Source organism: Zalophus californianus, chromosome 10, assembly GCF_009762305.2.
Source record: "Zalophus californianus isolate mZalCal1 chromosome 10, mZalCal1.pri.v2, whole genome shotgun sequence".
Taxonomy (NCBI): Eukaryota; Metazoa; Chordata; class Mammalia; order Carnivora; family Otariidae; genus Zalophus; species Zalophus californianus.
In genome coordinates, this window is record NC_045604.1 from 19,014,232 (window position 1) to 19,040,043 (window position 25,812).

The 25,812-nt window shown below is 34.3% G+C and overlaps 1 protein-coding gene across 3 annotated transcripts in view; it reads right to left on the reverse strand.

The window, feature by feature from the left end:
* BRINP3 (BMP/retinoic acid inducible neural specific 3) overlaps positions 1-25,812 on the reverse strand; it is a 400,507-nt gene that overhangs the window by 181,482 nt on the left and 193,213 nt on the right. For all 3 annotated transcript variants that reach the window (XM_027613990.2, XM_027613991.2, XM_027613989.2), the window contains exon 4: positions 11,891-12,081. In XM_027613990.2, coding sequence (XP_027469791.1) covers positions 11,891-12,081 — 191 coding nt within the window. The remainder of the gene's footprint in view (positions 1-11,890; positions 12,082-25,812) is intronic.

Sequence of the window (25,812 nt, forward strand, 5' to 3'; positions counted from 1 at the left end):
TCATTTTTTTCTATCTTTTTTCTGTTTCCTACTTTATTGATTTCTATTTTGATTGTTTTTTCCATTCTTCTGATTACTTTGGGTTTAATTGCTCATCTTTAAATTCTTAGGGAATCTTTGGTCATTATTTTATCACGTTTTTTCCTAATAAAATATTGTTTCTGGCAAATATCCCTCTAGGTACTGCTTTACCAATATTTGATTGATTTTAATATGTTGTATTTTCATTATTTTACTCAGTTCAAAATAATTTCTCATACCCTTTTTGATTTTTTCTCTGAATTATGTGTTATTTAGTTTTTCAATATTTGAGGATTTTCCAGATAACTGTCTATTATCAATACATACTTTGCAAGGCTTGAATGATAGTGTTGTTTAAATCTACTATACCCTTGCAAATTTCCTCTTTACTTGTTCTGTCAAAGATTGAGAAAAGGCTGTTAAAATCTCTGACTATAATTATGGATTTCTTCATTATATTTTTCTCTCCTATAATTTATTGTTTCATGTATTTTGAAGCTATGTTACCAGGGGCTTAAATGTTTAGGATTATAATTTCCTCTGGATTACTGACTAGTTTATCATTATGAAATGATTTTGTTCCTGGTAATATTCTTTTCTAAAACACATTTTTCTTATATTAAAATAGTCACTCCAGTGTTAGCATCATTTTACTTTTAACTTATTTTAAAATTTCAAGTGATTTTCTTGGCATAGACATAAAGTTAGATCTTCCTTCCTTTATTTTTTTTAATCTGATGTGATGATCTGTGCTTTTTATGGGAGAGTCTAAGCTATTTTTTATGAGATTATTGATATAGTTAAAGCCTATCTACTTGCTATTTGTTTTCTATTTTTCCCACGTGTTCATGTTGTTTTAAGATTCATAGTATACATTCTTATCATCTACCTTCAAATTATATCATTTCACTGATAGTACAAAAACCTTATAAGCATATACTTCCATTTCTCCTCTTCTGATCTTTATGATGTTGTTAGGCTATCATTTATTTCTACATACACTAAAACTTCACAATACATTGATTGTGATTTTGTTGAAAGAAATTATTCTTTTTTAAAGAGATTTAATAATAATAAAAGATAACATTACCCATGTGGATGCCCCTGCCACGTTTCTTCATTCCTTGTGCAGACCCATATTTCTGACTGGCATCATTTTCATTCTTGACTGAAAGATTCCCTACATCATTTCTTTAGCTCAGGTTTGCTGGTGAAATTCTTACAGATTTTTTTTTAAGCTTTTATTTATTTATTTATTTTAGAGAGAGCAAGAGAACACACAGGAGGGGCAAGGAGAGAGAGAGAGAATTTCAAGCCGACTCCGCATGGAGTTCCCTGCAGGGTTCGATCTCATGACCCTGAAATCATGAGCTGGGCAGAAACCGAGTCAGACGCTTAAGGACTAAGCCACCCAGGCACCCCAGAATTCTTACAGATTTTATACATCTGCAAATGTATTTTCCTTTCTTTGAAACATTTTTGCTAAAAAATGAACTTTAAATTGACAGAATTTTTTAATATTTTAAAGATCACACCTCCACTATTTTCTCAATTGCATTGTTTCCAAGAAATTTGCTGTCGTCTTTAGCATTGTTTCTCTGTACGCGATCCTCATACCTCATTAACGTACATCTAAGCACTTACAGTCTTAGGAAGCTTTATTTGAGTAGAGATATCTTTATCCATGTAGGGACTCTTTTGATAACTAATGAAAATGAAGATATTCTCTTTAATATTGGTTCTGCACAATTTGATTATGAAGTGCTCTGGTTGTCATTTTCTTGAGGTTTTTCATGTTTGCTTTTTCTTGAATTTCTTGGATCTGTAGGATTTAAATACTGATCAACTTTAGAAACTGATCATTAATTCTTCAAATTTTTTTTTTATTTCAAGTCTGTGGCAGACAGATTCTAAAGTGGCTCCCAATACCCCTTCCTATGGTATGCACATCCTTCTGTAATCCTTTCCCACTGAGTAAAGGTGGGCACTGTGACTTGTTTCTGAACATAGGAAATGGCAAAGGTGATATAATGTATGTGATTATGTAATTATATGTCCATCGTTACATTATGCAACATTGTAATATTTTATAATGACTCTCTTCCTTGCTGAACCTGAGTAAACAAATTAAATTGTTGTGAGCTGACATATGGCATGGGTTCATTGGCAAATAACTGAATGTCACTTCCCACCAAATCCAACTGAGATCCTCACACTGCCAAGGAACTGAATGGTGCTACAAACATGTAAGTTTGGAAATGAATCCTCCCCAAATGGAGAATAAGGAGAAAATCTAGCTCAGGTAGACACCCTGATTGGAGAAACTAGCTAATCCATACCTGGGTCATTGACAACCCCCACCCAACCCCCAAAGTCAAAGAGATGATAATGTGTTTTTTTTTAAGCCTCTAAATTCATGACAATATTGTTACATAGCAGTAGCTACCTACTACATGCTCCCTTCACCATTGTCTTCCTTTGAGACTCAAATTACACATATTCGTGGCTGCATGAAATTGTCTCACAGCTCACTGTTCATTGTTTTTCACATTCTTTGTTTTCCCTCTGTGCGTTTCATTAGAGAATAACTGTATTCTCTGTATCTATGTCTCAATTTCACTAATCTTATTTTGTGCCATGTTGTAGGTTTTTAATCTCATCCTATGTATTTTTTATGTTGAAGATTATATTCTTCATTGCAGTAAGTTTGATTTGGTTCTTTTTTATATCTTCATGTCTCTACTTTTATTTTAATAAATGTAGAATGCAGTTATAATAAACATTTTAATGTTCTTATCTGCTAATTTTAATGTCCTTATTCATTGTGAGTCAGTTTTAGTTGGCTGAATTTTCTCTCCATTATTGTTTGTGTTTTCCTGCTTCTTCACTGTCTGGAACTTTTAAATGGCTAACATTATGAATCTTACTTTGTTGCATGTTGGACATACTTATTTATATTCCTGTAAATATTCTTAAGGTTTGTTCTGGAATGCAGTTCTTGAAACAGTTTGATTATTTGGGATCTTATTTTTATAATTTGTTAGTCAGGGTCCAGAGAAAAACTCAGTCTAGGTCAAAGTGTACTAGGTATACTTCATTTTATTGGGTTTCACTTTATTGTGTTTCACAGATATTGCAGTTTTTACAAATTGAAGGCTTGTGGGAACCCTAGTTGGGCAAGTGTATTGATGCCATTTTTCTATCAGCATTTTCTCACTTCGTGTCTCTGTGCCACATTCTGGTAATTCTTAGAATATTTCAAACTTTTTCATTATTATTATACTTGTTATGGTGATCCGTGATCAGTGGTCTTTGATGTTACTACTGTAATTGTTTGGGGGGACCACAAACTGCACTCATATAAGACAATGAACTTAATTGATAAATGTGTGTGTTTTAACTGCTCCACCATCTGGCCCTTCCCCTGTCTCCTTCTCCTCAGGCTTCCTTATTTCCTAAAACACAACAAAATAGAAATTAGGCCAATTGATAACCCTGCAATGGCCTCTAAGTGTTCAAGTGAAAGTAAGAATTGCATGTCTCTCACTTTAAATCAAAAGCTAGAAAGGATTAAGTTTAGTGAGAAAGGCATGCCAAAAGCCAAGATAAGCTGAAATCTAGGTCTCTTACACCAAACAGCCAAGTTGGGAATGCAAAGGAAATGTTCTCAAAGGCTTAAAAGTACTACTTAAATAAACACACAAATGCTGGGTGGAGGCGGGGGAAGGCAAAATAGCCTTACTGCTGATATGGAGAAAGTTTGAGTGGTCTGGATAGAAGGTCAAATCAGTGACAACAGTTCCTTAAGCCAAAGCCTAATCCAGAGCAAGGTCCTAATTCTCTTCAAATCTATGAAGGTTGAGAGAATTGAGGAAGTTGCAGAAGAAAAGTTAAAAGTTAGCAGAGATTGGTTCATGAGGTTTAAGGAAACAAGCCACTGGGGCGCCTGGGTGGCTCAGTGGTTTAAGCATTTGCCTTTGGCTCAGGTTATGATCCCAGGGTCTAGGGATCGAGTCCCACATGGGGCTCCTTGCTCAGTGGGAAGCCTGCTTTTCCCTCTACCTGTCGCTCCCCCTGCTTGTGCTCGAGCTTTCTCTCTCTCTGTCAAATAAGTAAATAAAATTCTTTAAAAAAGTAAGGAAACAAAGCATCCATATAATAAATACAAGGTGAAGCAGCAAGTGCTGATGTAGAAGCTGCAGCAAGCTATCCAGAAGATCTAGCTCAGATCAGTAATGAAGGTGGCTACACTAAATATCAGTATTTCAATGTAGATGAAACAGCCTTGTATCAGAACATTTTCTCTAGGACTTTCATAGCTAGAGAGGCAAATGCCTGGCTTCACAACTTCAAAAGACAGCTGACTCTCTTGTTAGGGGCTGATGCAGCTGGTGACTTAAAGTTGAAGCCAATACTCATTTACCATTCTGAAAATCCTAGGGACCTTAAGAATTATGGCTAAATCTACTCTGCCTATGTTCTATAAATGGAACAATAAAGTCTGGACAACAGTACATCTGTCTGCAACATGGTTTACTGAATATTTTAAACCCACTATTGACCTACTGCTCAGAAAAATAAATTCCTTTCAAAATGTTATTGCTCATTGACTATGCACCTGGTTACCCAAGAGTTTTGATAGAGATGTACAAGATTAATGTTTTCTTGCCCGCTAACATAACATCCATTCTGCAATCTCTGGATCAAAGAGTAACTGATTTTCAAGTCTTATTATTTAAGAAATACATTCCATAAGGGTATAATTGCCATAGAAAGTGATTCTTTTGATGGATCTGGAAAAAGTAAGTTGAAAACTTCTGGAAAGGATTCACCATTCTAAATGCCATTAAGAATACTCATGATTCATGGGAAGGGATCAAAATATCAACACTAACATGAGTTTTGAAGAAGTTGATTTCAGCCCTCATGGATGACTTTGAGGAGTTCAAGACTTCAGTGGAGGAAGTAAGAAATGGTGGAAATAGCAAGAGAACTAGAATTAGAGAGTGAAGCCTGAAGATGTGACTGCATTACTGCCAACTCATGATCAAACTTTAACAGTCGAAGAGTTGATTTTTGTGGATGAGCAAATAATATAGTTTCTTGAGGTGGAATCTATTCCCAGTGAAAACACTCTGAAGACTGTTGAAGTGACAGCAAAGATTTAGAATATTACATAAACTTAGTTGACAAAGCAGCAGGGTTTAATTGTGAAAGTTCTATTGTGGGTAAAATGCTATCAAACAGCATCACAGGCTACAGAGAAATAATGAAAAGAAGAGTCGTTCAGTGAAGTAAACTTATTGTCTTATTTTTAAAGACTGTCACAGCCCCCTCAGCCTCCAGCAATTGTCACCCTGATCCAGCAGCAGCCATCGACATCGAGGCAAGACCCTCCAACAGCAAAAAGATTGACTCACTGAAAGTTTAGATGATAGTTAGCATTTTTAGTATTGAAGTGTTTTTCAATGAAGGTATGTACATTTTAGACACAATGCTATTTGCATACTTAATAGATAAGAGTATAAGGTAAACATAAATTCTATATTTACTGGAAACCAAAAAATTCATTTGACTCACTTTATTCTGATATTTACTTTATTGCAGCGGTCTGGGATCAAACCCACAATTTATTCCAGGTATGCCTGTATTCCTTACGACTGAGGCATGACTTTTTTCAGTGCTCCACGAATTATTGTTGTTTCTCTTCCCGCTTATAAAAACACCTTTCTAGGCCCTGTGTGAGTGCCAGACACTCTTCTCTAATCCTATAGCGTGGTTTCTTCCTGGATGTCCAGTAATTTCTCATATGTATACACTCAAAAGTATTCTGTTAAATACCCAAGGGCAACTCTCTGCAGTTCTCTGGGGTTCTCTCTCTCCACTGCTTTCCCCTCTTTGGGAATCTATCCAACAAACTAGAAGACACCTAGGTCTCACTAAACTCTGAAGGTTTTCCTCAACTTATGGAATCTTTTGGTCTCTTCTTGCATTTTCTTTTCCTGTACCATATCCGGAAAATTCTTTCAAGACAATAAGACCTCACCTTGGTTGTTCCCATCTCTCATGGATCACTGTCCTTTTTTGCCCATGGTTCAGTGTCTTAAAATCAGTATTTTTATATTTTTTAATCTTTTTTTGTATTATGTAGAAAGGTGGATCCAGTCCCTGTTATAACATCTTGGTTAGAAGCAAGTCTATTTAGAGATTTTTTAATTTTATTTAATATTAAATACATTTATTGATTTTATTTTTCATGTTTTTTCACTTTACATATTTTTTGTAAGTGGAAGAGATAATTTAGTCGGCACTCAGTTACAACACAGAATACATACTAGGAACACAGCTGGAAAAGTGGAGCAGAAGGAAACAGATGCAGAAAAATGTCACAAATAGAAGTTTTAAATTTACTCCTGATTTGTATAATTAAGACTTAATCTACACTGAGTAATGTCTAGAATTATTGAATCATATATTGTACACCTGAAACTGATATAACACTGTATGTTGATTATACTGGGATTAAATTTAAAAAAAGGATTTCATCTAAATAGTTGAGTTTAATTTTAATTTTCCTAATTTACCATCTGGTAGCCACTCTGTATAGCTATTTTGATTAAAAATAAAACAAAAATATAAACAGATTCTGCTTTTGCTCTCTAGCAAATTAGGACTTCATCAAAAGTAGAGAAAGCTCAGCACAAGGAAATAAAGTCCGGTAATAAAATGCAGAAAATTATTATCAAGAATATGGAAGTTTGAGTATTTTAAAAATATGAACCTTAATTTTCCTGAAAAAATGTCTTATGAATTTAATAATGACACTAAATTTATATATATTAATTATTCTGGAATAATATACTATTCCTTTAGGCTAAAAAATATTGGAGCAAGTAAATATGTATACACAAAAAATGCAGATATGCTTTTTTTGTGAATTTGAAAAAACTATCAGAATTATCAAATGTATTAAGTTAAATGTATGACTAGTATTGTACCAAGATGCTTAAATTTGTATGCAAGTTAAAATGTCCTTTTAAAACCCTAGAGTTGGGGCACCTGGGTGGCTCAGCTGGTTAAGCGGCTGCCTTCGGCTCAGGTCATGATCCCAGGGTCCTGGGATCGAGCCCCGCATCGGGCTCCCTGCTCCGTGGGGAGCCTGCTTCTCCCTCTCCCTCTGCCTGCCTCTCTGCCTACTTGTTCTCTCTCTCTCTCTCTGTCAAATAAATAAATAAAATCTTTAAAAAAAAAAAAAAAAACCCTAGAGTTTACTAAGGGAACCCTTCTGAAAATCAAACTAATATTGAAATCAAACCTTCAATTATTATGAATGGTTTATGTGTAAATTTTCTCATCTCATGTCTTTTTAAGGTAAGCTTTTTTGAACACATAGAAATAAAATTTAAAAATTAATTGTGAGGTTTTGCTGATTTTATTCTTAAAGAGCAAATAATTTATATATCAAAAATGCTTCTTGGAAAGTTATTATCAGGCCTAATTTTATAAATGGTATTATAAATTTTAATTTAATGAATTTCTATCATTTCAATAATATAGATCTAAAGTTGTGGAGCCTCTTTTCAACATCACCTCCAACACTCTTAAGTAAACTAAGTGGCACTAAATATCATTTGAGTGGGTTTTTTAGTTGGGTTGTTGACCTTCAAGGTAATTTTAACATGTTATTTGTGCTTTTTCCTAAATTTATTGGAAAAATTTTGTAAACACTAAAATTTTAAAAATCTGATTTTTTTCTGTATAAGAAAAATGCCAGAAATACAATGAATTCATCAGTACTTATTTTGAGAAAATAATAACTTAGTTCTTTTAAAATTTTTTAAATGTTTGAGGGGCACCTGGGTGGCTGGGTTGGTTAAGCATCTGTCTTTGGCTCAGGTCATGATCCCAGGGTCCTGGGATAGAGCTCTGCATCAGGCTCCCTATTCAGCGGGGAGTCTGCTTCTCCCTCTCCCTCTGCTGCTCCCCCTGCTTGTGCTCTTTCTTTCTTTCTCTGTCAAAAAAATAAAGAAAATCTTAAAAAAATAAAATTTTTAAGTGTTTGATAAAAAATTTAATTTTACTCACTGCATGTAACCGATTTTTAGAATTTAGGATATTAAGGAAGTTTTGGAAAATGCACAAACTACATCAGGTGATAGATTACATTTTCTCAAAATATATATTTTCATTGACAATCACATGAGATTAAATTTATTAGACTATTTAGCAATAAACCTAAAGAACATGTTAGTGTGATCTTTTAGGTAACTTGAGTCAATTGAATTGAATCTTCTGAAAATGGCCAATTCTAGAAATTACATTTGACATGTTATTGAATTAAAAATAACATTGAGAAAGAATATTTGATATAAATGCTGTTAATTGGAATAATATGACAGTTAATTAAGTTTCATAGGTGTTTGAGCCTCTTTTTTAAAATTTCTAGATGTGTTAATGAACTGCAGCCTACATTCATATTCATAATCATAAGAGACAAAAACAACAAATTGTTCTATCCCATTTTCTAGAGATTGGCTCATAGTTAACACTACTTGTCCAACTCTTGTGTTTTTGCAAGAATTAGCATGATAAAAGCGGCATGATTTTGCAGATTTAATTATATTTTTGCTGTTACCTGATAATGATCTTGCTTGACTTTACTTTTTATCAATACTCTGTTTCCTAAATTCTATAAATCAAGAGACAACTTCATACATTTGTTGAAGAAATTAAATGCCTACTACATGGCACTTCACACCCAAAACATTTTGCCTCATCAAAGAAACTGTGGATCTTGCTACCTTTAGTTGAAAATTTTAAATATACAAACACTGCAGTAAACCTTTAGGGATTTAGTAAAGGAGTTACGCTCTTGATTTCAAATGTACTACAAAAGCACTTTGCAGTGAACTATGTATTCAAGTATGAAGAATTTCAGTGGCTGAATGCCCTTAGATTCCCCCCCTGCACAACCCAATCCCGATCCTCAGGCCTTCCTATTCTGTTAACTTACATCTAAGCAATTATAATCTTATAATTGAGGAGAGACACCTTTTATCCGTGTAGGGACATATTTGATAACTAATGAAAGTAAAAGATACTCTCCCCAGAAAAAATGTCCAGGCACATACCGTTGTGCAAGCAAGAAAAGCGCCTATAGACCTCCTCAAGAGCTTTCCCTTCGAGCTTTCCAGTAACCCCGACAGCAGCTGACGTTGCACCAGAAAATCACCAACCACTTAAAATGACAACTGCCTCAGAAGAGAACTCCATCCAGACCTAGCTGAGTCCTCCAAAGTCTGATTGTCCTCCCTTCTTTCCCGTTTCCCACTCCCTGACCCTTGTACTCCCCACGTAATTTTGTGACTATATTCTCAGTCATGGTGTTGTCCCTGGCACATATCTCATTTCCTTTTCCCCCCACAGTTACAGCACAAGATATTTTTACTGCTCTTTACTATCCATCCCTGCATCCTCCCCGCTCCTGCCCTCTGCTTCCTGTCCCGGATCTAAAGCCCCACTTCTCTTCTCCATCTGCAGCCACTCTGTGCACACACGTTGAAAGATTTCCATTCTGTGCTCTGGAGGCCTTCCCATGGTTAGTGGATAACGAATATTCCCTGGAGCTCTAAAGGTGAGGCTGTTTACTCTCCCACACTCCAGGTTACTCCCTCCTCTTTCTCAGAGCCGCTCTTAGATCACTGACTTCTAAGAGTTACCTCTTTAAAGCTCGTTTCTATCACACAGTTGTATCACCAGAGTTGAATCACCAGGGTCGGAGAACAATGCCTGTGTGCAATACTTTACACCATTAAAATATGTTGATTTTTGTGGTAGGTACTTCACTCATGGGAGAACAGAATCACATACAAATATGCACTAAGATTTAAAAAAAAAATTTTTCCCAATCCCTAGCCACCCTGAACTGTTCCACATGCAGATGGAGTACCCAACCCTTTACCCCACCTGGGGCTGCCAGGCCCTCCAGACTGTGGAGCTGCGGCCCAAGCACCACCCCCCTGCATAGTCTCCAGTGAGGAGGGGGCCCATCCGCCAAAAACCACCCTGAGGTGGCAGCTAAAGATGGGCAACAGTCAGTCCCAATTTGGACTTGCTGCCTGATGAGGTCCAGGGCTTCTCCAACAGCTAGGGGTCCCTCCTGTCTCAGTAGATGACACTGCACCCAGCCAGCAAGGCCCAGTCCTATCAGGGCAGGCAGGCGGGTATCCTCCAGCTCTGCCTTCAGGTGGGATAAGCACGTGTGTGCAGTTTAGTGCCTAGAGACAAGCAGATGCCTTTGTCCCTAAGATCCTGTTCCTGCGACCAGGCCTCTCCAGACCCAAGTCCTGTTCCAAGTCCTTGGTGACCCTTCGTTAAGTTTTGACATAAACTGTGAATGAATATTTCCTCCTGAGTAAAGTACAAAACTCCACTGCATAATTCTACTTGGTGCTGAGAAAAAAAATCAATAGCCATATAATAAACATACTTACAATAACGATGTCTTCTATTAGAAAATACACTTTGTTACTGTTTATATCATTGAGATTGATTTCTGAAAAAGTCTATTTGTCCTCAGCAACCTCAAGCTAACCGTCTCTAACAATACCCTATCTTACAATATTTTCTAATTAACTAAAATATCTACATTCATGCTGGCTACAGTTTTATCTATCCAGGATAAATGCTATTTATAGTCTTGATTATCCAATATAACAGAAATCCTACAATCAGAAGTAGACTAACTATAATTGTGTAATTCATATCTACGGAAGTCTTCTTCCCAACTTCATCTACCAGGAATATGGAAGACAGGTAGTATTATTTGTGTAACCCATAAGCTAAAGATATCGCTGTATCACTCCAGAACATCTCGCACAAGATATATGGCTTAGACTAATTTTTCCTAACATTCCCAAAATACTGAAGTACTAACTTTTTTATTAACTTACAAAACACAACTATTAATTTTAAAATCATAAATATGACAACTGCTTTTTGCATTGATTATGAAATCTTACAGGTGAAACACCAAGAAATGCTCTTTATATGTTATTTTGTTCTTGCTAACTTAGTCCAGGATCACCCTATCACATTGTGATGATTCTTTATTTGGCAATGTCCGTTGACCAAACACAATAACATGTTGATTTAAACCGCCAGAAAAATGTGTCAAAAAATCTGGTGTTTGAGAAACTGTTGTCTGTCTGTCTCTCTTCCTCTATTTCTCTCTCTTTTAAAAAAAAAAATTAAAGGCACCTTATTCTTACTTTCTCTTAGTTTTGGTGAAATTAACCTTAGGATAGTCAGAGGGAAAGGATTCTAGTGAACACATGGAGTTTACCTAATTCTAGACTATGCTGTGTCTTGACTTGCAGAAACTTACACACAAATACTTGTACTTCTTAATTATATTGTTAAAGGATGCGGGGGGGAATATTCCTTAAACCAGGACTTCTTAATGACTTTTGTGTCACTGACCATTTTGAGCCTAAAGCAGCACCTTCTCAGAATGTTTTTAAATAAATACTATAAAATAGGAATATTCACAAAATAAATTGTTATTAAAACAAAGTTTTATCCACACACATGTTATGAGGGAGACTCTGTACCTCAGACACTTACACAGTTCAAGTGTGTTTCAATTAACATTAGGGCATGAAAAACCTTGACCCAGTTATCAAGTCACAAAGTTACAGACACACCATTTCATCGAAATCTATTACATAACTTATGACAAATGGAAATGTGACTGTTTTTTTTAGAACATAATTGTTTAAATCAGTGATACATGCAAATATATAGAGATGCATTTTAGAGCTAGGAAAAATCATGGTATGACATCATTTTAGGGTAAACTCATTCTTACCTTAATGGCAGTGGATGCAATTTGAATGTGGTGAAGTCTCCGAAGGGTGCTGTCCCTGTCAATGAAATAGGAAGCGGCTAGTTGATGTAGCGTCTCCAGTGTGACCATAGAGCTATTGGTGCTGGAATCACTTCCTTCAGATCTTTTGCTCAGCTTCCGCTTGTCCACAAAAATTGTGAGTGACTCCTCTCCTGCATTAATAATATTTAAAATTATTCCATTTTCCACTTATAATCAATTTTTCAATTTTCTGCAGGTGAGGAAGTGTAGATGACAGGCATAATGAAACAAAAGAGTGATAAGCAACAAAAGTCAACTTTTGTGTTGTTCATGAATATTTCTCATGTGCCTAGAAAGGTACGTGAGCTATTGAAGCCTGTAAATACTTATTTAGTAAATGTTGAATAGCTAGCATTTGTGGAACAATTTCTCTAGATTTTATTGACTTTCTCATATAGTTTAGTTTACCTAACACCTATATGACACAAAAGCAAATTAAGAACGGCAAATATGTAAATGGAACTTAAGTGGGGTGCATGATATAAAATTGTATATGCTCAGAAATGTTTACCGTGGATCAGCATGACTAATGGAAACATGACCAAGCACATTACTAAACACTTAACCATTTTTTTTTAAAGATTTTATCTCAGTAAACTGTACACTTAACGTGGACCTCAAACTTACAACCCCAAGATAAAGTGTCCCATGTCGTACAGACTGAGCCTGCCAGGTGCCCCTAGCCATTTTTAATTGAACCTCGAAAATGCAGAGAAAACATACATATGCATATATAGTTATGTAAGCATATATGAATTAAATTCAGAGGTTTCCTACATGTGGCATTACATAAAAATATTATGTGTTAATAAGCTCTGTGGAAATCATTAAACTCCATGGAAGATTTAGGTATTGACAATGGATTTTTGAAGGTGAAATTTGAAGTATAATATAATTAAGCTGCAATTTTCAGTGTTCACATGTTTACAAAAAGTATCAATGGTATTTAAATTTAACATTAAGAAGGTGCCGTTTTCAGATTTCCATATTCTTGGATATTCATCTAGCGTATAATTGTCAGACTTGATGCTTACTCTCATTCTCTCAGGAACCCACTGTTCTGGTGGCATTATGCCCACTTACAAATTGACAAGCCAGTTTTATAAAATACCAAATAAATAAAATAATACTAAATTTAAAATGACATATCCTTGGTGACTATCCAATCCTAAGTAACAGCTTATAAGAACAGATAAAGCAAGAGATCGGGTCAATTGATATCAGAAGTAAAGTGTTAACAATGTTATTTCTGAAAGGTCACATTCTCAGTTTGTATTTGGATCCCAACATGCATACTGGAAATCAAATAGCCTAACTAGAACAGCTGAAAAAAAAAAAAAATCCTTCAAAAAAATGAATGAGTGGGTCAATTATCAACAGCATTAGGTCATGTGCATGATAAATATCTTTCAGGTGGGAACATCTGAAAGAGAAAAGGGAAAATATTATGTAAATTCCTATAGCAACAAACAAAAAATCCCCAGTAATTACTTACCCCCAGAAAAAGAGGAGAACTAGTGTGGAAGTGTGAGTGAGTGTATCTCAGAAAGACCAATGAATCTGAGGAAAAGAGTGACCCATGTGCCACGTTGTAGAAGAGTACCAAAACAAACCTCCTGAACATGGATGTACGAAGAGCAATAATTCTGTCGTAGTCTAAGAACTCATAATGAGCATCTATCACCCATGCAAGTGCTATGGTCTGAAGGTTTGTGTCCCCTCAAAACTTATATGTGAAATCCTAACCCCCAAAGACGAAAGTATTAAGAGGTAGGGCTTTTAGGAGATGCTTAGGTCATGATATCAGAGCCCACATCAGTGGAATTAGTGTCTTTCTAGACTCCAAGAGAGATCCCTTGCCCCTTCCACCGTGTGAAAATACAAGAAGTCTGCAACCCTAAAAAGGGTCCTAACGCAACCATGCTGGCACCTTGATCTTGGACTTCTAGCTTTCAGAACAGTGAGCAATAAATTTCTGCTGTTTATAAGCCACCCAGTCTGTGGTGTTTTGTTAGCAGCCCAAATGGACTAATACAGCAAGAGACATGTCTCATTAAGAAAGCTTAAAAAAAAAAAAAATGGCAAAGATCTTGGTAAATGTAAATAAAAAGGAAGCAAAGTTAACAGTCTTGATATCCAATATTGTAGAATTCAGGCCCAAAATTATTAAATGGGTAAAAGAAAAACATTGTGTAATGAGGGCTAAAGACTAAGACTTGCCAAGTTGCTTTAATGGCAACACTTTTCATAAAGCAGAAAATACAGGAAATATAGGTTAAAATAGTACAAGAAATGCAAATTAAAATATATTGATATATCACTTTGCAATTATGGAATTTGCCAAAATCCAAAAGTTTGACGACTTTGCCAAAGCTGTTGGCAAACTGGAAGGAAAACGGGCCCTCTGATATATTTCTGATAGTTATGCAAAATGATGTAACTATAGAGAGAAATTTGGCAATAGTTAGCAATAATTGACTCAGCAATCCTACTTTTAAGAATCTATCCCAAAAAACACTGGCTAAAATATGCAAAAGTCTTCTTACCGTGGCTTTATTTGTATATTTGTGGCAACACAGATACCTACCTAATCAGTAAGAATAAACCAGGTTGCATCTATACAGTAGGATACAGCCCGGCCAGAAGAAAGAAGTGAGAATGATTTAAAACATTTATTCATAATAAAATTTTTAAAGTAACTAGTTAAGTTCATGATTTTAATATTATGACTAAAATGAAATTCTGGATGATTTGGCAGTTCTAAGATGATTCCATTTAGAAAATATATCTGAATATCCAAGTTTAACGCCTAGCATTCACGTTTTCTACAGATTCCTATAGAGAGAAGGAAGCTTAACTGCCTATTCTTTAAAATAATATCTAATCTAATCTTTTCTTCAATTCATTAATATATTAAATTCAAAATATGGGTTCAATTGATTTATTGGAAATTAGTTTTGCCTTCTGGCAATTCAAGAAAGCCATTTAAATATGTGAAGAGATCATCGTCACTATCTCTTTTTGGATAGTAGTGGATTTTCTTATTACTGGAGTTGTCCAACATGAATTGAAAAATTATGCATCATTGAGCAGAAGAGATAATTAGATCACTAGAATGGACTCTTGCACTGAATTATGAGGTGCTGGAAGAAAGAAAAATATAGAATTAATTATTATAGTTTATTTTTAAAATATTTTTAAATATTTATTTATTTATTTATTTATTTATTTATTTATTTATTTATTTATTTATTCATGAGAGACAGAGGCAGAGGGAGAAGTAGGCTCCCTATGGAGCAGACAGCCCGATGCAGGACTCGATCCTAGGACCCTAAGATCATGACCTGAGCCTAAGGCAGACGCTTAACCGACTTAGCCACCCAGGCATCCCTAATTATTATAGTTTAGATGTAAGTGTGTCAACTTTTAGTGCCAAAGAGATTTGGGTTTTAGTACTGGCTTCTATTTAGTAACTGAATGATCTTGAACTGTATAACTTGACTCAGTTTCCTTTCATGTAACATGAGCAGAGTATTCCTCAAAGAGTAGCTACATACATGAAACAGATAATATCTGTAAAGGATTTAGAATATGACTGGACTACAGTAAGAATTCAAAAGTTGTTGGCATGGTATTATTGTCTTTTATCTACCTCAATTCCTTAAAATTTATAATAAAACAACTCATTCCATATCTACATATCTGTAGTAATTTTAGCTATTTTGTCTTATTTGTGATGAACAGAATCCTCCTTTTTTTATTTTTTAATAAATGCATGGACCCTCATCCTACCATCTGTATCCACAAATGGTGAGTAAATATCTCTCAAAATAGTCCTTTAAATACTATATCCCTCTCTATGTCTTCACTCTTCGGGTGAAAATTCTTTATTGGGACCTCAGTTGAGTCATATATCACACAAAAAGAGAGTAGTAGCATAATCTTATTTTTAAAAAGCAAATTAAAAGCTTTGATTTAAGAATGTTTTGTAGATGTTAGGCTCTCCTGTGATAATTTGGAAAATGACACATAACAAGAGCTAGGGATTACTATTTCAGAGTGGTCCTGTGTTATGATATGAATAATAAATGGTAATATAGGTTTAAGCAATCAAAGATGTCCATAGAGAAATGATGGCCCCTAATCATCATCATGAGTAAGAACAGCTTCCATTCTCTTATCCAGTGGAGATTTAAAAAAATATTTCCTTTGTTTTTCGGAGTCCACATTTGTTTGTAAGGTACAGGTAAATGTGTTTTCCTCTTCTATCCTGAGAGCAAATATATATTATAGACAATAGAAAAAAAAATCAAAGGAAAAATACTATAAATCTTTATACACGTGTATTAATAGTTTTACAGTTCATTCTTTGTTGTTGTTGTTTTAATTTGAAGGAGATATGATACAATAAGAGAAAGGAAAATGTGAGTTTTGGAGTCAGGTGTATGTGAAGGCAAATCCTGACAGCTCATAGTCCTCTAACTTGATGACTGTGGGGCTTTGGTAAAGTTACAGTTGCCCTTAGCATTTCCATCTCTAAAACAGAAGCAATATCCTACTCTCATCTGTTTGAAAAGACTAAGCAATATAATTTATCCATAGAACCTGGCAGAACACATATAATATGTACAGTAAATGTTGGTTTCCTCTCTTTTCCTTTTTTTTTTAAATTTAGGGCCTAACAGAAAATGAGGAGGTTTTAAATTTTTACAAGTTAGCATTTCATAGATATTAAATTTCACCACAGGAACCTGGACTTAGTCAAAATTATCTTCTAGTGGATCTTATAATCAATATACATGCGATGATTAAAGATAGCAGTTGGTTATTCTTTCCAATAAACTGATAAAGAGAAAGCACTCTTTTCTTTCTACAGTTCTTTTCTACAGTTGAACATTAACCCATGTATGCTAAAGCTTTCCCTATAGTGAAGCATGTGAGGCAGTCTAAATTACCGAAATTGTTCTTATGAATACCTTGTTTTAAACCCTTATTTATAACAAACTAGACAACTATGTGATGTAAACTGGGTAGTTTATGCTAAATTTCAAGGGTTATAAACCATGGATTGTTAAATACCTAAGAATTTTGACAAGGCTACTCAATCTACATGGGAAATAAGTCTATTTCTTTCCTCTAAAAGGTCTATTTTTTTAATTATATATAACTACCATTTTCTTAAAAAAGATTTTATTTATTTATTTGACAGAAAGAGAGACAGCGAGAGAGGAAACACAAGCAGGGGGAGTGGGAGAGAGAGAAGCAGGCTTCCGCGGAGCAGGGAGCCCGATGTGGGGTTAGATCCCAGGACTGTGTGATCATGACCTGAGCTGACCTGAGCTGAAAACAGACGCTTAATCACTGAGCCACCCAGGCGCCCCTTTAACTACCATGTTTTTGTGATGTTTATGGTCTTTATGGTCTTTGAAACTTTTACAGTCAGCTTTAAGAAAAAAAGAATGCAAAAAAAAGAGAAAGAAGAAAGCATTCTTTAGTTGTAACTCTCAAGTATTCAGTTATAAAAGGTCATCAGAATTCTACATAAGTAACACACAATATTCAGATTTAAAAACTGAGATATTATTCAATCAACTAAAAATTTGTGTTGAAATGTAATTTTTATTCCTATTTTTTAAACCAGCTGTAGCTCATAAGCATGACATGAGTACCAAAGGACATCCACACATTTTGTAAAAACTAAATGTGATTCTGAAAACGATTCAACATTCTGAGTTTGTTAGAAAGTAAAAAGGATTAATGACTGTGGATATAAAAAGATGTGATTATTTCACACAGAAATCATGCAGCTGTGTCTTTTACAACTAAAATACTGCGGTAGATTATGGACATTAAAAGCACATATTGAAGGATGCTTTCAGAGAGAATGCAAAACAGAAGACAATAAAACAACAAAAAAACAATCATGACTTTAATGTTACCCTGTGATTGGTTCATAAGAAGCTATTAGGTATATTTGATATGCTGTGGACCTCACTGTAATGAACTTTTCTGTCCTGATTTTCAAATCATTTATTTTATGTCCATGAGGAAGAAAAATTTTAAAGAAATTTTGTACTATTGTGTTTTCCTTGGATTTTCTCAATTTGCATTCTCATATATACAGTTATTGAGGATAAAAGGAATGCTCTCAAAAGGTTAGAACAAGTCAAAAAACAATGGATAGTAGAATGAGTAAAAGAATCCTATGGATAAATCAATAATGATGATGTGGCAGATTGCACTAATTTTTGCAATTACTTTCTGCACAATCATGGATGCAAATACGCATACATGGATTAATGTTCCATTGTACAGAACTATAGACAGCTCATGAGTGATTTCCTTTAACTTGGTATGGGAAAGGATAACACTTGGGTTGGTGGAATACCTGAAAGCCAGGAGGCCATGATCTAGTACAAGTTTTGAGCAGCACTGCAAAGTTACACAAATTCTTTAGCTTTTTCCCCTCTGCCAGAAGGACAGCATGTTCCAAAGAGAATCTTCTTCAGCTTGATTCTTGGAATGCAGAGACACCCAGAGCAGAACACAGAGGATCCACAATCAAAGCAGATTAGTTGTTTTGCTTTTTATTTCTTTACTGTGATGAAAATAACTCTTATAGATTGGCTGTGTTTTATGTTATCATGGCTCTGCCCTTGGGTTAGTCTACCAACCAATAATGTATACCATTCCACCCAGACAAAAACAAAACAAAATAAACAAACAAAACAACCGTACATTTATGGTAGATATCTTCCTGGTCATTCAATTTCCTTACACTGGAAGATCTTATTTTGAATGTCTGTTTTGCTTCCATGTGAGTTTTACTTATAGAGAACTGCTATTTGAGTAGAAATCCTTCTCATAGGACTAACCAATGCAAACATAGCTTAAATGTAATTGTTCGTAGGTTTTACTTTTGATGTATCGTTTTAACCCAAAGATGTTATTCTATTTTTTGGTAATGAGAGATCACATTATTCCTTACGCTAAAGTCTTATAATATTTTGGGTATAGCAGCTCTTTTGAAATTATATTTCAGTTTTTACAGTGTACTCTGCTCTCACTACTGATGATTGTCCTTTCTTTGCTTAACATGTTAAAAGGTAAACATCCTGTTTATATCTCTCTTTCCACCAATATACTGTTGTAGAAAAAACAGACAGTGTTTTAGAAACAAACAGACATAAAAAAAATCGATCTGAGAAAACTAGGCTTCTGACAAGAAGCAGAGCCAAATATCTAAAGGCAGTAAAAACAGGCATGTTGGCTTAACACCAATTGGCATCTGCAAGATATTATGGGAAGGAAATAACTAGTCTTAGAGAGCTTCGACAAAGAAACGTAATATGTTTTGCAAAACACTCCAAATGAAAGCATCGGACTTTTGGATTATTAACAGTTATCCGCCCAAAAAGTCTGAAAAATTTTTAAACAAAATTGCCCAGCTACCACAATGTTCTCTATAGAGCAATGACATGAAAAAAGAGGAACTGAAAATAAATAGTTCCCATGTCAGATGAAACTGAATCTACCTCTAGTGAAACACAATTAAGTTACTTACCTCTCTTTTGGAGTTGTTTACAATGTTATAATGAACATTTTTGTTATGTATGTTACAGACTTCTGCTATTATTTTGGTAAGATTCATTTTCAGAAGTGAGATTTCTCAGTTACGAACACTCTAAATTTATATAGATACTCTAAACGGAACTGTTCAGCCTTAATGTGCATGTAAATCACCCAGAGATCTTGTTAACATGTAGATTCTGATTCATTAATCTGAGATGGAATCTGAGATTCTGCAGTTCTAACAAGCTCCAAGGTAATGCTGATGCTACCAGACCATGAACCACACGAGTAATGAGGCTCTAAACCACAGTAAAACTTATTACCAATTTATATATATGTATTTGTCAGTCACCTGTGTGTTCCCTTAAGGAAGGTGTTGGGTCTTTGCACTGTTATAGGTAACTCAGTACATGTTTGTCAAACAATGGACAGATGATTTGTCTACCTTATCAAAGTGCTATAAGGAAGAAAAACATATAACCAAATGTATAAAATACTAAAACTTAACATTTATTTTTTGATTTAGTTGCCAAGAATGTCATTATTAAGATCCATCAACATAGCAATTTTAATCCCAAATTCTTTTGTGTTATATTTATGACTATTTACATAAATGGTTTCAAATCATTTGAGCAGATAACTGCCTTAAAAACCATTAAAATTTAATTAACAATATTATTTTAAATTCCATTTTTTGAAAATTTTCTTTACCAGAAAAAAATGAGAAATAAAGATAGAGGGGAAAAAGAGAGATGGGAGACAGATTGAGACAGAGATAAAAAGAGACAAAGACAGAGAGGAATGGATATAACTAATCTTATGTAGTATATCTTTAGTTTTAAAAACCAATATGGCAATTTTTTTCCCTCTTCAATACCATTATTTTAATGACTCCCTGGGATGAAGCTTCAGAAAAGATTTCATTTTCTTGCTTTCAGTTCTTTTTCTTAAAACAGAATATGCATTCTAATAGAGGAAATAGTTCCATGCATTTTTAGTGAGTATTTCAAATTGCATATGTTTTTAGCAGATTTGCTCCTTTAATTATGTTCAGTTATACTAAAATAAAAGGAATTTGTATTTCTTACGAAGATACCAAATGAAAATGAGAAGCACAAGTACTAATCAATTTTGAAAGAAGGTAGTGTATGACATAGAATTAAAACTATCTGTGGACACTTAATACAAAATGTAATTTACACAGACAAAAGTGAGAATTGAGTATTTTTTAAATCAAATAAGGATATTTAGAATCTTACACTCATAGGGATGTAAGACAATTTTTAAAAATCGAATTGCTGTTCTATCTATAGTGTATCTTATTGCCTGACTTCTGACCTTTGTTCTTGAAAGAGATACACATGCAAACAGTATATGGTAAAACTTGCAAGCTATTAAACTACTTTGCAGCCATAGCGACTTATACACTAAGTGGTTATTGAGGTAGTATTCATTATTTTCTATGCTAGTAATTTAATGCTACTGGACATCAATCATCTATTTTTCCATTCTAATAATGAAGAAAATATTTTCTTTATATAAACAAAATTAAGTATCTGATGAAATGCCTAAGTTGAACAATGTGGTAACAAGATAGATTCTCATAAGCACTTTCAGGGAAAAAAAAATTAAAACACACATATTAAAAAGAAGAACTATTTCTACTAAAATTTAAATTATGACTTTTAAAACTGTGCATTCAAAACCACTGGTCAAATAGGACTTGTTTTAATGCTGCTGAGAGTGAAAAATATTTTCTAAAGTTGCAAATGAACAAATCTTAATATATTATCTAGCTGTTCTTAGAATGAATTTTGGTTTGATTTTTTAAAATATCTCTATTGGGGAGCCTTTGTGGCTCAGTTGGTTAAGCATCTGCTTTCAGCTCAGGTCATGACCCCAGGGTCCTGGGATCCAGCCCTGCATCCAGCTCCCTACTCAGCAGGGAGTCTGCTTCTCCCTCTCCTTCTGCTGCTCTCCCTGCTTGTGCTTGCTCTCTCTTACTCCGTCAAATGAAAAAAATAAAATCTTAAAAAATAATAATAAATAAATTAAAATATCTCTATCAAGAAAAGGGTACTTCTTCCTGCACTCCTCTCCGTGGGAAGGTATTTTGTCCAAACAATCCTTTTCTCTGCATTCTTGACTCTGCCCACAGAAGTGCAGTGAGTTAACAGAAAGGCTGGTGTAGGAAAGGGACTGACATGAGTAACCCCGCCGCTTCCTCTTCTTCTTCAAGATGTGCCTGTCAGGAGAGAGCACAAGCTCCAGTCTGTTCTTCACTGTGTTGGGCTGTAGAGAGCCTAGGTTGATGTGGGAGCCACACATATGCTCGTGTGACCGTGGGTGGCTCAGGGCTATAATCATGACTGCTTGGCCAAGTCTGTGTAATACTAGAGATGAGAGTCAAGCATCATTTAAAATTATTATAAATAATTTGTTACAATACTTTATAAAATTTTAAGTGAATTTTTTGAGCTGCATCTTCCTTAGTCTTTTTGTCTTTTTCAATTGATCCAGAACCTAGGTTTGGTGTTTTATGGTGGGCACCCTCCCTCTCCCCAGTCAACTCAGCAGTTTTAAGCTCTCTTTATTTTTTTCCCATTCACTTATATTTTTTTGTTGTTGTTGTTCTATATTCAGTACACAGAGACACTTTTATTCCAGTATTTGTCATATATTGTATTATAATGAAATATATTATAAAAATAGTCATGAAATATATTCCATAGCTAGAAATCAATATATCCCAGTAGTGCAATCTTTTTCAAGATTGATTCCTCATATTGAGTAGATTATTTTAGATATTTAAACAGTGATGGAGTTTAGATATCATTATCCAAATAGAAGCAAGCTGAATTGCCATATTGATAAATAGTCTGGAAGCTATAAGATGAAATAAGTGTGGAAAATGATATATATTGAAGAAGGTTTTTTACAATTTATTTTTCCCTATAGGGAGATAATTCAATCACTGGCTTTATCTATCATAAAATATCCCATTAAAGGTTTCAAGTATGCTATCCAAAGTTTTCTGTCTAAGTCAATAATATGATGTACTAAATAACTCAGGGAAAAAAGACATTTTTTATTTATTTCTTTTTCATCACTTTAATACTGAGAGTATTTTACACAACTCAATTTTTAAAATGTTTAAATTTAGTTGATGATCTGGTTACCTAAGAAGCAAGAAATAACTGGCCTTTTGTTTAAAATGTTTGCTTATATACATGACAGCCTCAGTGTGTTATTTTAGGGTTGTTACTTAGTTGGTTAAGGAGAGAGCAAGAGAGAGAATTAGCTCCAGTTAAATACCACAAATCTTATTTTTTTTAAAAAATGGAATGATACAATTTCATGTTCAACCAGGTAAAACATATAAGGCTAAAATATACTTACAGCAACAACAAAAAAAAGTTTAGTGTAATTACAACAGCAATATTTTTAAAATTGCCTGAAATCAATCTGGTGTACATTTTAATTGCAAATAGTTTATATCCTTAAGCTACTTAAATAATTTCATGCATTTTAGTTAACTTATTAACATCACCCAGCAGAGATTCCCGAAAGAAACTATAAGTAACATTTAGAGGGGGGGAAAAAAAGAATTCTAATAGAAAATACCAGGAATATTAAATCCAAGGAATATTCAGAGGGTAGAAGGCTAGGGAGCCTGGAAATTCCATATCTTCCCCTCCCCCACCCCCACCCCACTCCATGATTTGCCTTTAAAAACATGCTTGAACAAGACTTTTAAATAATTGAATTTTGAGAGAACATATTACTATCATTGAATAATCAACCTGAAGAAATGATTTAATCCCACAAAAGATTTATACAGACAAAAAGCATACACAATAAAAACTAATCTGAATGCCAACATGTAGCAGCTACAATGCCAAAACAATGAAAACCAATCAAAAAGTCACCGCAATTTTAGTATAAGGAACAAAAATGTCCATAAAAATCATCTGTACTTTTTATCTTTTCTGCCTTTCCTCTGTCACTTGCTTCCTTTCTTATTTGGAGAATGTATTTTATGTTCTGAAATTCTGGGTATTATACATTGTTGACAGAAATGTGATGAAGCCTAATAGGAGTACAAGACCACTGCACTTTTTAAAAGAAGTTATAGTAATAATTTAACTTTCACTTTTACTTCAGACTTTATTACATTAATAATCATTGACCTTACTAACCCATAGAGACACAGCTTTCAGAGAATCAGTTTTTATAATTATTGGGATATTTTATAATTTTTTTCTATACACACTACTGTAATAACAATAACATAAATTCTTTAAATGTTTAAATTATGCCACACATTGTGCCGAGACTCTCTTCCTGCATGTACATTAATCTTCCCATGACCCTACCACACATATATTACTCTCTGACTTTCTCCTAAAAGAAACTAACAGAGAAGTTAATTAACATTTTAAAAATGTCACAATTGAATAAAATAAAATTAAAAAAATTCACAATTGGTTAAAAAAAAGGAGGAGAGTCAATTTTCAATACCAGGCTGATCCCTTTATCTTATTATTTTAGTATTATTCACTTATGGAAGACAAAGATAATGTGTTTCCCTGGCTGACCTTTTCTGTCTGCCTAAATCATCCACCGACTTTATTAAAAAATAAACCTTTAATTCCTTAAGGTTATTTGGCCGACTTATATTTCCTCATTGCATCCAGAAATCTCCTTTTCCAACTTCTCCATGCCTTGTTCACCTGCTCTTGCTTGCATTCTCCTTCTCTCCAATTCTGTATCTTTATTTGTTTAACTGACTGTTTTGGCTCTTTGGATTCAGTTTTCATTCAGTCTTCTTGAATTAGAGCTCAGTTATCTTCTGTGTATATCATACTTTTGGCATCTATTTAGTGATCTTGAACATCTCAGACTCTAAACGAAGTTGTAGTCTCATTTATTCATTTAACAAATATTTAATGAGAACCTATTGTGTGCCAGGCACTTATAACTATGGGGGTAAACTGTGGCAAAAACAAGACAAGTTTCCTGTTTTCAAAAAAATATGCAGAAATGACAGATAATAAGCCAAGAAACTAATAAATAAAATATTTCACATAAAAAGAAATACGATGAAGAATACAAAGAAGATCATTGAATAGCAGAGACTATTGGTGGACTACTGGGTACTATTCCTGGTAGCATGGACAGGAAAGCCCTCTATGGAAAGTAACATTTGAGCAGAAAAATTGTCCCAAAGGTCACTGTGGCTGAAAAATAGAGCATGATGAGAGGAGAGAAAAGTTGACGTCTGTGGTGAAAGCCAGTATCAGACCCTTCATGTAGTGCATTATAAACCATAGCAAGACATTTGGATTTTATGTTAAGTGGCTAGTTGCAGGTTTTAACTGACACAGGGAATGATTTGACCTGATCCAAGTTTTAAAAACATCTGTGAGGAACATGGACCTCAGGCATATTCTGGAGAGAAACACGATGGTGACTTGGTCTAGGGATGTCCGGGTAGAAGTCAGAAAGGCTTGACATGGGGTATATTTGGGGAGGAAAAAAGGGACTGGCATGACTTACTGACAGACTGGACTGGCAGCTACAGGAAAGAAAAGACTCATCTTCTAATGTAGGAAAAATGAAGAACCAGTGGCCTTTCATACCACTGCACCATTGGTGTGAATCAGTCTGTCCAGATTCAGAAAACTTACTGAGGAACAGACAAGGAAGAAGAGAATCACTGTTTTCATATCCAATTATATTCAGTGCTCTTCATTATAGGAAAGAGTAATATCCTCTTCTAAATAAAATGGTTGGACATTATTTAAAGCCTTACACAAAACTAAATACATGGAATTCTGGGATATTTTTAAGTTTTAGGAAAATCCTATATTCCCTATTATGTTACCTGCCCAAATATCATCTAAGTGTATTCAAAATGCTGAATTATATATCACCATGATAAAACACATATTTAATGGTATAAAACCACAGATTTCTTATTTTTTACAAATTTATAAATTGAAGAAGTGACATTATTAATCTCTACATTCACATTACACATCATAATTGGTATTTATTGATCATCGTCTCTATATCATATATCAACCACAATGAGAAATACTAAAATAGTGCTAACAAATGTAATTTTAGATTTTCAACATCTACTTCAGGAAACTTTTCCTGTTCTCTGTAACCAGAAGTGATGACTTCCACTTGTGCTTGACTGCACAATTATTCATTCTGTAAACAGAATTTGGCACATCACCTTGCATTGGAGTGTGCAGTAGCCATGACTGTATTTAATGCAT